This window comes from Mycteria americana, chromosome 5 (assembly GCF_035582795.1).
Source record: "Mycteria americana isolate JAX WOST 10 ecotype Jacksonville Zoo and Gardens chromosome 5, USCA_MyAme_1.0, whole genome shotgun sequence".
Classification (NCBI taxonomy): domain Eukaryota; kingdom Metazoa; phylum Chordata; class Aves; order Ciconiiformes; family Ciconiidae; genus Mycteria; species Mycteria americana.
In genome coordinates this window covers 52,904,677-52,916,699 of record NC_134369.1, presented here as the reverse complement: position 1 = coordinate 52,916,699, position 12,023 = coordinate 52,904,677, and the positions used below count along the sequence as shown (strand labels likewise).

Sequence of the window (12,023 nt, the reverse complement as noted above, 5' to 3'; positions counted from 1 at the left end):
GGAATATCTCCTCTTTCCTGGATTTCCATTTGTTCATTTTTTCTAAGTCATATATGCTTGGTAAGTCATACCCGCTTTTTGTCAACTAGAAGTAGTGTCTAGTACTGCTGAGAAAGGTTTTCTTGAAAATGACATAGAGTTAATATGCATGCTTTGCTTCTGCGGTCCTCACTTACAAAGACATGCTAATGTCCTGCTTGTATAAATGAAATTGGTCAATTAACATATACTGCAGTACTTGACTTCACACCAACTCTTAAATTTTCTTAACATGTTTCTTTAATGGGGAAAAATTCTTAACATTCGTATTATAAGTCAGAGAGCAATGAATTACGTATTGGTTCCTGAACTGTGAATGCACAAACCGGTTTGTGAAGGTATATGAGGTCAGGCTTACAAGACTGTCATATAAATCGTTTGACTTTCAAGTCAAACCAAAGTTTGACATTCAAGTGAGTGTGTTAGAAATTTGGAAGTACATCATATAAATAGGAATACGAAGCTATTCTAGTTTAACAGTTGTCTCTTCTTTCTCTCTTTCTTTCTTTCTTTCTTTCTTTCTTTCTTTCTTTTTTAACCACAGCTAAAGCTTTTGAGAAAGTATTGTGCACTTTCTGTAAATACTCATTTCATCACATTTTCTTGATTCTATTCATTGAAAGGGATTGCAGTCATTTCTGAGGATTTAATTGTTTTGGAATACTGTGCATGTGTTAGAAGTGGATCTCATCTGAAGGGTCTGAAAACTGTAAAGGAAATTTAAATTTATGTCACAAATGTATATGTATAGAGCATGTGTATGGGTCCTTTCTCATGTCCATAAAATGTCAGTAAAGAGGAGTATCTCTATATTCTGTCCATCATTATTACTATATTTCGTCTTCACAGAACAAAATCTGCCTTTTCTTCATCACAAGCAGGCAGTTTAAAAGTATGAAAATTACAGCGTTCCATCTTTAGACACGTTATTCCAATTCCCATCACAAAGAATTTTATTTATCTGTGTGATCACCTGCTCAAAATCTACAGGAGTGGAAATATTGATTTCACTCAAGAAATACACCATTTTAACAGACTCTTTCTGGCAATTGTGCTTGTCAAGAATGGTTGTGTTCAGCTAAGCACTCTGACTAGTATTCATCATGGAGACTTCTCGCTTTTGCACAGAGTATGTTAGAGTTGTAAACACATGTGCATTTAAGTTGGATTTTCTGTAGTAGTTTATACACTGTCTTCATTCTTCAAGGCATTCTACACTTAAAAAACCAGGATAGTGTAATCATCATGACTTTTGTTCTTCTTTTGTCACTTTCTTCTGTATATCAGTCCTTTCTATACAGAGGAAGGTAAATAATAGACCCAGTGCACAGCATCAAGTCCCCACCAAAGTGTAACTATGCTATAATCTCTTAATATTCATACATGCATTTTTGCAGTCACATATGTTAGCCATAATATGGAGTTGTAAGCAGAAAATGTGTGTGTTTATGTGTAAAAGAACATTCTTGCTATGCTCAGCGGCCTGTTTGTGGCTTTAAATGTCCATATCCTGTGTGGCTTTATGTTGGACAGTGTTGCTCAGTACATATTTCTCTCTCCCCTCATTTTCTGTAAAGTATATTTCACTGCTCCCCTAGATTTTCAAAAGAGATATCAAGTTTATAACGTGATACGTAGGCCTACTGCCTTACTCGGTTGATGTATTTCATATGGGGATACATAGTGTGACATTTTATACAGTGTGTCATACTGGATGCTTTTAATAATCCTTCTGACATATATATTACTCCTATAAATATTCTGATTTATAGATTAAATCAGCGGGGTCAGGATTTCACCATAAGAGTGTATTAATTTGTTTTAGGAATGCAAATTCTTGTTAAAAAATTCCCCAAGTCTGAACCCATGTAATAGAAGTATTTTAGTGATTTTTAGTTTGAGCCTTCACTGACAGTGGCACTTCAAGTAGAATTAAAATATTTGTTTTATACTTTAATGACTGTAGGTTCTCCATGTGGCACCATAACTCTTCTTAGACAGAAGAACTCTTTTTAAAGTGAAGTATTGAAAGATGTTTACTGAACAATGTTGAAAAATACTCCTCTGTGCACTTGCTTTGGGGGCTCCTTGTAGCTAAACCCTCTATATCCAGCCCCAGGAGTTCATACACACATGCACATGTGCATGAACAGCTCCAGATAACTGAGCTTAGAACTATAAAAAGTGAATATAAAGACTGATCTCTACTAAGATAAATCATTTTGGGCTATTAAAAGATTATCTGATGAAGTAACCAGTGTTTGTCAACTTTTTTTTAAGAGAGAGAAAACAAAATCTTCTATGAAAATGATGATGCCATTATTTTTGCCAGAAATATATAAAGGATCATAACTGTTTAGCATTTGCTTTACATCTATTCTCCACCTTCCTGTGATAAGGCAACAAGGTTTAGTTACCAGGGTCTAATCTGGCTTAGAAGAAACATCAAGTTCAGGGAAGCATATTAAGGGGGGCCTAGATGTGGATGTATTGCACAGCAGCTCTTAGTAGTTTTACTTGATATTCAGGGCTAAGACAGAGAATAAGATAATTTATAGAGGAATTGTGACACAGCAATATTACATTTCTAAGCTTTGAAATGCTACAGCTTGTAACATTCAATATTTCAGGTTCTGGCAAAGCCAAAAATTAGTTCTTGTATATGTAACTAGAAGAGGGATAATTTTCATTTCTAAGTAGCTAAAGCATCTCTTTATACATACTGTATATATCACCATATATGCTAGGTATAAGACGTACAAAAATTTATTAAGGCCTATGTCTGAATGTTGTGCATTCTGAAAATTCAAGAATAATTTTGAAGGGAGAATTGGTAAAAAAATCACATTTCATTTCAAGGAAAGAGATTAAACAGGTAATAATAGGTAAGAGGCAGGTTTAAGATTGTCAATGATGAATGTCAAATTCATTTATCAAATGACTATGCATATAATGGTTCACAGCTTCCACATATATATATTTGTTATAGATGTGTGTAGTTGCTTAAGTGTACCTATTAATTGCAAACACTGGAATACAATCTGTTCTTGTTTTACAATGCTTTCCTATATGCATATGAAAATGAGATAATCTTATAAAGATAAGATTAAATCTGAGAAATTGAAGTAACAAATGGTTTAACTCTTTGAGAGACAGAAGATGAAAATATTTGTCTTTTAGAATCTGAAGAGAGGGTGGACGTACAGTAGAACATTTGAAAATATTACCAGGAATGAAAGTACAGAAGTTTGATATTTTTGTTTTTCTGTTTTCCCTTTCAGATATTTGCATCCTTATTTTCATTAACTTGCTCATATAAATACAGCAGGATTGTTGTATTTTTTTAAATAACCCTTTACTGAATATGTCAACAAGATAATATATAGTGTATAGTGAGGTTTTGAAGTTAACAATGCGTGCAACATGGCAGATTGCAGAAAACAGATAATGCAGACTTCATCTATTTTTCCATGTTAAAGATAGAAAGTATACCAAACACAGAACAGAATCAAGTGTGCATGTCTCAGTTAAAATCAATTTTATGAAATATCATCTTCAGATATTTGGGACCAAGTGATGATAACAATTTGTTTAGTAGCTTATCTGTTTCTGAGAGGATCAGAATTCAGCTCTCATGAGGCACATTTCCACAGAGCCCCAGTATAATAAAAACTTGCCAAATCTCTTTTGTACTAGTTTTCCAGATGGACTACTAACCAGTGTCCTTTTAAAGAGCAAGACATTCTATGCTGTACAACATTTTAATGCCAAATTCTTCAATATTGCCTGTATTATCATCTGGGATACAAAATGCCCTGTTCAGTAGAGTTCAGGGAAGGAGTGATCATCAGCTTCATAGGATTATCTCTGTGTTTAGAAGAGAGCATCAGGCAGGATCTGATGAGGCTCAGAACCTGTAACTTTTGATTTTGGCACTCATTTCTGTTTTGTTTTTCCACTGAGCTGGAAAGATAACTCATGAGTAAAACCATTATTCTCATGTTCTAAAGAAAAAGCTTTAATATCTCCATGTTATAATTTAAGGTGAAGTACTATAAATGAAGAATTCAATGGGAATTAACCACTTCACTGTCAAAAGCTGAGACTGAACTTTCAGTTCAATGTCATTAATAAAGTGCCTTATGTAGACCCTTAAAACCATAACAATAATACAATACGCATAAAGTTATTTTGCTTGCAAAATTAAAATCGATACATTTCTCAGAGAGAGAAATTTTCTCTCATGAAAAGAGAAAATGATTGAGAGAAAAATATAGTTGAACTACTCTAGTAGCAAATAGCACATGCTATTTTGTTTTTCTGTTGTATGTTGACATTCATTGTACTCCTTTATTGGCTTACAGGGAAAACTGCTAATACCTTTTCAATCCAAAGTAACCCAATGCCTAAATATTCTTATGAATAAATTCAATAATAATGTCTCCAATAAGAATCTGTTAACAAAAAGTCCATGCATTCATCAGGTGTTTGTTTCCGCCAGCAAGCTACATGCAAGGAATGCTTGTTATAGTGACAGAATCTGTGAAAACGAGAACCTGTTTGTAAATAAGTGAGTCTTCAGAAGGAACCTAACCAGTGGACACAAGAGTGTTGTGATACTGCTTTAACATAATTTCACTTAAACTCTTATTTTATTCCACTCAGCAACCTTTTCTGTACATTTATGTCAACTATTAGCAGTATAAAATGGAAGATGGGTGAGATTTTGTCTGTAAACCACTCATTTGCCCTCAGGTCCAATGAAATTGTTCAAATCAGGACATGGAAGTGAACATTTTGGATGAGTTGTATATGCACCCATTTGGGACTTCTGCTCTATAGTCTTTAGTTAGTATCTGTGGTCAGATATTTGCACTAAGGGAAGACCCCATTTTTACAAAGTCCAAGGAAAAAGCTACTGATATTAAACTCTACATTGCCAAAAGATCATTGTCCATTTTTAACTCTTTTTCCAAATATTTTACCTAGTGAAAATTGCCCATTATGTACTTATATACATGTCCTGAAATGTGGCCTCAGCTGTTTGTGTGACTGACTCTTTGAAACATCCCAAACTCTCTTGTAGGCTCAAATACATTAACTTTTTTGCAGCTGGATAGCGATTAGAACTGGGAGAGACATTCTTCACATGAAACATATGACCTTTCGGTTGACTACAACTGTGAATTTGTTTAGATAATACTCCCAGTTCTATCCACAAATTTTGGTATAAGTAAGTGACTTGTTACTTTTTTTCAGAAGTGTATTTATAGAAAAGAAGCTTCGTCAGTATCCCATACCAATATATATATTCTTCTTCATACTGAAAAGAAGCATAAACCATGCTATCTTTAATATCATTTTGATTGTTGATCTAGGTAAGTGAGTAACAGTCCACAGATAGATATATATACATTTCATCACCCGAGATCAAAACGAACAGTTTGTGAATGCCTTCTGTTCTCACCCTATTAAGACAGTAACCACACTTGTTGTCATCAATTTGGGCTTGTGGATCATTCACCTACAGTACGGCTGAACTCCCTGAATGAGTCATTTGCTACAAATAAGGCGCCTAGCTCATCTTGAAACTATGGTATCCTGAGGCCTGGAACAGAAGACGTTCATCAAGGAGGACAAAGATTCCTCCAGCATCAGTCATTGAAGTACAAAATTCTAGTAAGCGCATACTTTCAAAGGATGCCTTTTGAAATAAAATGTACAGCTAGTTATTTCAGTGAAATTAAATACTACATCCACACCCAATGGGAATCTCTGGCTCTACTTAATTTCAAACAAACTCCAGCATGCAATGGAAGCGTGCAGAAGCACAACTATTTGCTGCTTGTCTTGTGGGCTTTGGCAGCTAAAACATATCAAACAAACGAAATGTAAGTATCAACCTTCTCATCATAATATTCAGTAAATAAGTCACAGAAAAAAACACTTTGCATAGACGTTTCTACCTAGAATTACACCATTTGAAATCATATGGCAGCCTTTTATTCAGCAAAATTTCAGTGACTTTACTATTACAGTAGCCACACAGGTTGCCTAAAATACCTGTTATAGCTGAAGAAAATAGCAAATATACAGAATATAGAGTGAAATTTCAAAATGTTATTATAAAAGGTGTTGGGGGGAGGATGCGGTTCCTTATACAATGATTGTACTTTGCCATCAATCATAACTGGATTCATTTTGCCATTGCAGAAAATGAGTGTTATCATGCGATTTGAATTTGAGAAACTGCACACTCATAGACTGCTGGGTTTCAAGAATGGGTTGAGTGAAATGAGCAAAGGAAAGGATTAAAACCCTCTCTCCCAACATAAGCAGCCTCATAAAGTGAAAAGTCTAAGCGTTCCACAGTGAAAGTGCTTCAGCCTTTACTTCCATCCACTTCTAACAACTTCTCCTTGTCCCTAGTTGTTCACTGTAAAAAGTTTTCTCTTTGGTTCCCTACTCCCTCAAGAAAGTTTTGTCTCTCTCTTTTGTTTCTCTTTGCTGTGAACTTTTGCTTGTCCCCAAGCTCAGGAGAAAGTAAGCCACATTAAAAAACAAACAAACTGAAAAAAAAAAGGAAGAATTACATTCCACCACTGAGCTGGCAAGAAATTCAGAGTTCTTGGCAGTCACAGAGTCAATGGAGTGGTTGGAACATTATATAATTTTGAGAGCAGCATCATGGTTTTAATACAAGCATGATGTTTCGCATAGTGCATGTAAAGCTCAAGGACTTGGAAAGTATTCTAGCTAAAGAATTTGAGGGAATAAAAGAGCAAATTCTAAGCCCACCTACTGCTTATAAAGCACAGATCATTGTGGAAAACTTCCAAAAGCTTAAGATAAAAGAAGGGTAATTCAGAGGGACAGTGTGTACTTGTGTTCTCAAAATTCCTCAGCTAATCAAATGCTTAGTTAATGTCCATCTCTGTACGCTTGAATGGAAAAAAAAAAACAAAATAAAACAGGATTTATACACGATTTTCCCTGCTGAACATATTTCAGTTCATGATAGGCTTGGAGGCCTTTCCAGTAATAAATAAATTTTTAAAAGATCTTTCTTGTTTGTTTTCTCTGTTTGTTTGTCTTTTTTTCTTATTTCTCCATACTGAACACAACTCAGACCCCTAAATCAAACCAGGTCTTGAACCATAAAAGTCAATAGCAACCTTTCCATTGGCATCATATTTTGCATCATATTTTCAGCAATTTACACTTTTAGATTCCAAATTCTACATGAATACTGCAGAGCTGGGACCACTCAGAATTTCCCTCATTCAGGCTTTACCTGAACATGCTGTGTCAACAAATGCTGCTCTATTAAAGAGAGGTACAACTTAATAACAGCTATCTATTACATACTGATAATCTTCATCTCCCACTGAGAAGGGTCAGAGAATGCCTAAAGCTTCTTAATCATAATGAAAAGCAGGAACAGTTTCTATCATAAAAATATATAGTATTGGGGGACATTTTCAGAGTAGCTTTTGCAAATAGGAATCAAGGTCACTTTGAGTTTGACACTGAGCTCTGTCTACCTTTCCTATTCCAAGTATAGTGGGAGAAAACTAATCAAACAAGAAAGTAGCCTTTTTGGTAGCACTCAGAACTCCAGCTTTCAGTTGGAGGTAGGCAATGCAGAACTGACAAAGGGGAACAGAAGTATTTCCAACTGTTTTGAAGCTCAACTGCAACTGCTGGGTTCAAGTCAGAAGGGTTGTACCCATTTTATCTGAATTGCTTTTGTCCATTCCTAGTGACCCTGTTTTAATATGCACTTATTTTCCTGTACTACAGGACACCTAGAAACTTAACATCCCTCAGACAGCTTCGACAGCGAAGTGGTTAATGTTTGAAGAATGAGTCATTCTTTCCTTTGCCATGACATTGGGTTCTTATTCTACAACCCTGTACAGTACTTAGCAATATTTTTTAAAGATTTAAAAAGCAAAGAGTTACAAAACCATTTGCAATTAACTTGAAATAGAAAAGATAGCACTTTTTAAATCCCATTATATAGTACACCGTATAAATTACAGAGTATTCAAATGCATAAATGCATCTGGGTAACATTTATCAAATGTAATTTTTTCATTGTTGTTGGGGGGTTACTTATTTTCCACAGTTTTTTCTCTTTGTCCTAGACACCCCCATCTCCCCTCACTATCACGTATGACAGTGCTCCAGGTCTGAGACATTGCTGTTGCAGTATCGCATGTTGTTGGGGATGTGGCAGTCTGTGTAGTTAATGCCCCCGTTTGGGGTATAAATGGGCTGCAGTCTGAAATCTCCTTTAAGGAGTTGATCATTATTTAAGGAGACAATCTGGAAGCTGGTTTCCGTCATCTCCAGGATGGAGTTGTCCTTCTTGGTCCCTGCCTCGCAGTAGTCATCTTTCCGACGGCCCCGGTTATATTTCCACTTCTGGGAGGTGTAACGCCCTTTTTTGTGCATATGCCAGCAAAAAATGCTGAGCAGGACCACGAGGACAAATATCACTGCACCCCCTATCAACCCTGCCAGCAGAAATGGGGAGCCCAGGTTCTGAGAAGTAGTCTGCTCATGGCTGGAGGGGATGTTGCTGCCATTGCTCAAAAAGGAAGCCTTGGTTGTGGCTTCTGAACAGACAGTGTCTTCTCCAGTTCGGTAATTGTTATAAGTATCCAGTGGAACCAAACAAATCCGATAGGTGGATTTGGGCTCCAGATTTACCAAGCTTAAGTGTTGCTTCTCACCACTAACTATTCGTTCCTGAACAATTCCTCCTACCAGACTATGGCCCATTTTAACCCATGTGAGTTTATATGCCATCACGGTAAAAAGAGACATCCAGTTAACTTGGATGCAAGTGTCATTCACAAAATGGATGGAGAGTTGAATCCGTTCAGATATAGGAGGTGTCACCCTTTCTCTGTCCTCCCTGTCAGGCACAGTGGGGAGTGTGGCTATGGTGGGAGTGAGAGGATTATATTTGCTACTTGGGGGAAGAACTGATGAGGTGGGAACTAATGTAGTTGGCATGGCTGTAGCTGGGACCGGGGTGATGATAAGTGGCAGACCAGGGGTGGTGGTGGGGCATGACAACATATTCATATTGAGCTCCCTGACTGCCATACCTCGGACCTGCTCTGGTCCCTGGCACATGAAACCCCGCACATTGATGGAAGCTGGAATAAATTTGAGCCATTCAGTGACCCACTTAATACTGCAGTCACACAACCAGGGATTATTCCTTACAGTGAGTTGCCTCAGGTTGTGGAGATTATCAAATACCCCCTTTACCAACATCCGAAGTTGATTGTTGGAAATATCAAGACGTTCCAGCTTGTGGAGGTTTGAAAAGGCTGTAAGTGGTATATGGGTTATCTGGTTGTCCTGCAAGTAGAGCCTTAGCAGGTGTGTACCTGGAAGATCGGGAGGAGGGTAGGTCAGTGAATTCCGCACTATTGAGAATTCCTTGAGCTTGGAGAGGTGGCTGAAGGTGCCTTCAGCTATGCCTTTATTAGTAAGGAGATTGCCATCCACAATCAGACGCTCCAGGCTTGTAAGATTCTGGAAGGCCAGGTCTGAAATGACAGCAATTCGGTTTTCGTCTACTCGAAGTTCTTGTAAGTCCACCGGAAGGCCTACTGGTACGCTGCTTAAGTGATTCTTGGACAAGAACAGAAGCTTGAGGCTGATGGCTTCCCGGAATGCCCCATCCTCAACGCCAACAGTGGAGATGGAGTTGTCATCCAGGTGCAGCTCTTCCAGCTTCAAAAGCTGAGCAAGGGCAGCCCGAGAAATGGTCTGAATGTTGTTTTCCTGCAGGTGGAGAACCCTGACATTCTTGGGCAGGTTCATGGGGAATTCGTCTAATTGGTTGCCATACAGGTAGACTGTGTGCACAGATTGGACATTGTGCAACTCTGCAGGAAATCCAGCATTATTAATTTGGTTATTATGGAGGTAGAGGACGGTTACACCCTCCGGTATCCCAAGAGGCACTGAGGTCAAGCTTCGCTCGTTACAGTAGACAAAGTTTCGGTCACAGCGGCACACTTTTGGGCAGGCCAAAGTTTTGGAGGCCTGCATGTAGAACCCCAGGGAAAAGATAAGCCATGATTTCATGAGAACAGCCCAATCTGTGGGCCACATTCTAGTCCACGAACCCATTTCTAATTGAAAGAAATAAAGTACCAAAGTGTTAAAGAACTAATAACAATAATAAAGCACAGGTAGCAAAATCTCAGGTCATTAAAATTGGCTTCTGTTTATGTCCAGTGTTCAGGCCGGAGTTAAAGTCCCGCAGGCTAAGTATAAAATAATCCTTTTATAATTGGCCTACCTCCTACTTTTGATAAGAAAGCCACAGTCTTATTAGCCAGGGTTACAAAGTTTGTTGCCTTCTTCCATGTGTGCTGAAAGAAACAATAGCTGTGTCTTTGCAGGTGAGCAACAGGTTAATTTAAAGCTACCAAAAGTCGTCTGTGTATGAGTTGCTTGGAGGGATAATATTTCCTTTCACAGAAGTCTGTTGGTGTTACACTCAGCTTTCTGCAGTCAGCAAAGTCCTCATATCAGCTATCTGCCAGATCTGGCCTGCCTGTAAAAGAAAAGAAAAAAGAAAAAGCTGAATAGCATGAAATGTTTAATAGGGAAGATCAAGCCCATTGGAAGACTATTCTAAGGCTGTGGTCTTTATGGCTTCCTGGAAAAAAAGACATTAATATTAAACATTAGCTTAATATTACTATTAAATAGTCTTGAAATAGATTTAATGCAAAGTCATTGCAGTGATTGAAGGACTTTCAGTGACTTCAGTGAAGGCTAGATCTATCACTTGTGTTTGCATATTGTACTTCTATCTTTCTCCTCTCACAGTCTGTTTCAAATCCTAAGACTAAAACATTTTACAAACCTAAAACTAAACCATTTAACTGGAAATTTTTGCTGAGGTATTTTTTTCCTTTTGCAGAACCACTGACTTCAATGAATGCTATTCACTGATGCCTGACAGAGTAGACTCTGGGCTGTATTATTTAATCACACTCTATGTTTTTTTCATTTCCTACCAGACTCTGGAACGTTCTGCTTCTATTTCTGCAATGCCATTATGTATACGCTCCAGCTTAATGCACACTGTCAGATTATTGCACCTCACTACAGTGAATTAGCTACTTATGAAGAGAGTCTTTTAAATAAGTATGGTAATCCACAAATACAAGATACCCTGCTGTAAGACATACATTTGCTAAAACTATCATCTTGATATTGTTTCTGATGTGAACTGTGCTGTCAATAGACTTTAGAATTAGCTTTCCACTAAATGAAACGGGCTCACATCTGCTAAGTTATTGTTTTAGGATATCAGCTCAGACTACAGCAGTTTTGCAGAAGAGCACTTTCTTTGAAACCATAAAGGTTAGATACTTCTTTTAAATCTGCTACACAGTTCTGTGTGAAAGGCTTCATAAACAAATTTGTTAGCTTTAGTATAGATGAGTTCTTTAATGTATATTTTCAGCTTTTAAGTGTACTTTTTAACTTTTACCTTCCCAGCTACTGTTTACTATTCAGATCTGTAACCAAACAATTCAAATCTCTAAAGTATGCAATAAAAGATACTGTATCGTATGACATTATCTTGTCTTGTTATATGCTGTTTCCAATGACTGAAAAAAAAATGCTGCATTTTACATACCTGAACATTATGAAAGATATAAACCTTCACAAGTACCAAGCACGTATTGACCTCAGGGTCTGGAATTGCAGTTACATAAGGACAGTATTTTTCCAGATTTTGTTGACCCAGATCAAAACTCATTGGCTGGGATTTCAGGAAAACAGAATTTCAGTGAACAGAAATCATGCTTAAAAATCTCTTTTCCTTTATTTAAGCAGTTTAAGCACCATCCAGGTAATTCAGAAAGAAATGTAATTCAGGAGTACATGAAAGCTTGTTCTTCTGCTACAGTTGTGCAGTTTATAACATGTTC

General features: G+C 37.2%; 1 protein-coding gene across 9 annotated transcripts in view; it reads right to left on the bottom strand.

Moving 5' to 3' along the window:
• Nucleotides 1-637: 637 nt before the first annotated feature.
• FLRT2 (fibronectin leucine rich transmembrane protein 2) overlaps nucleotides 638-12,023 on the bottom strand; it is a 67,528-nt gene continuing 56,142 nt past the window's right edge. For all 9 annotated transcript variants that reach the window (XM_075503385.1, XM_075503384.1, XM_075503381.1 and 6 more), the window contains one exon: nucleotides 638-10,630. In XM_075503385.1, coding sequence (XP_075359500.1) covers nucleotides 8,212-10,200 — 1,989 coding nt within the window. In that variant the 5' untranslated portion in view covers nucleotides 10,201-10,630 and the 3' untranslated portion in view covers nucleotides 638-8,211. The remainder of the gene's footprint in view (nucleotides 10,631-12,023) is intronic.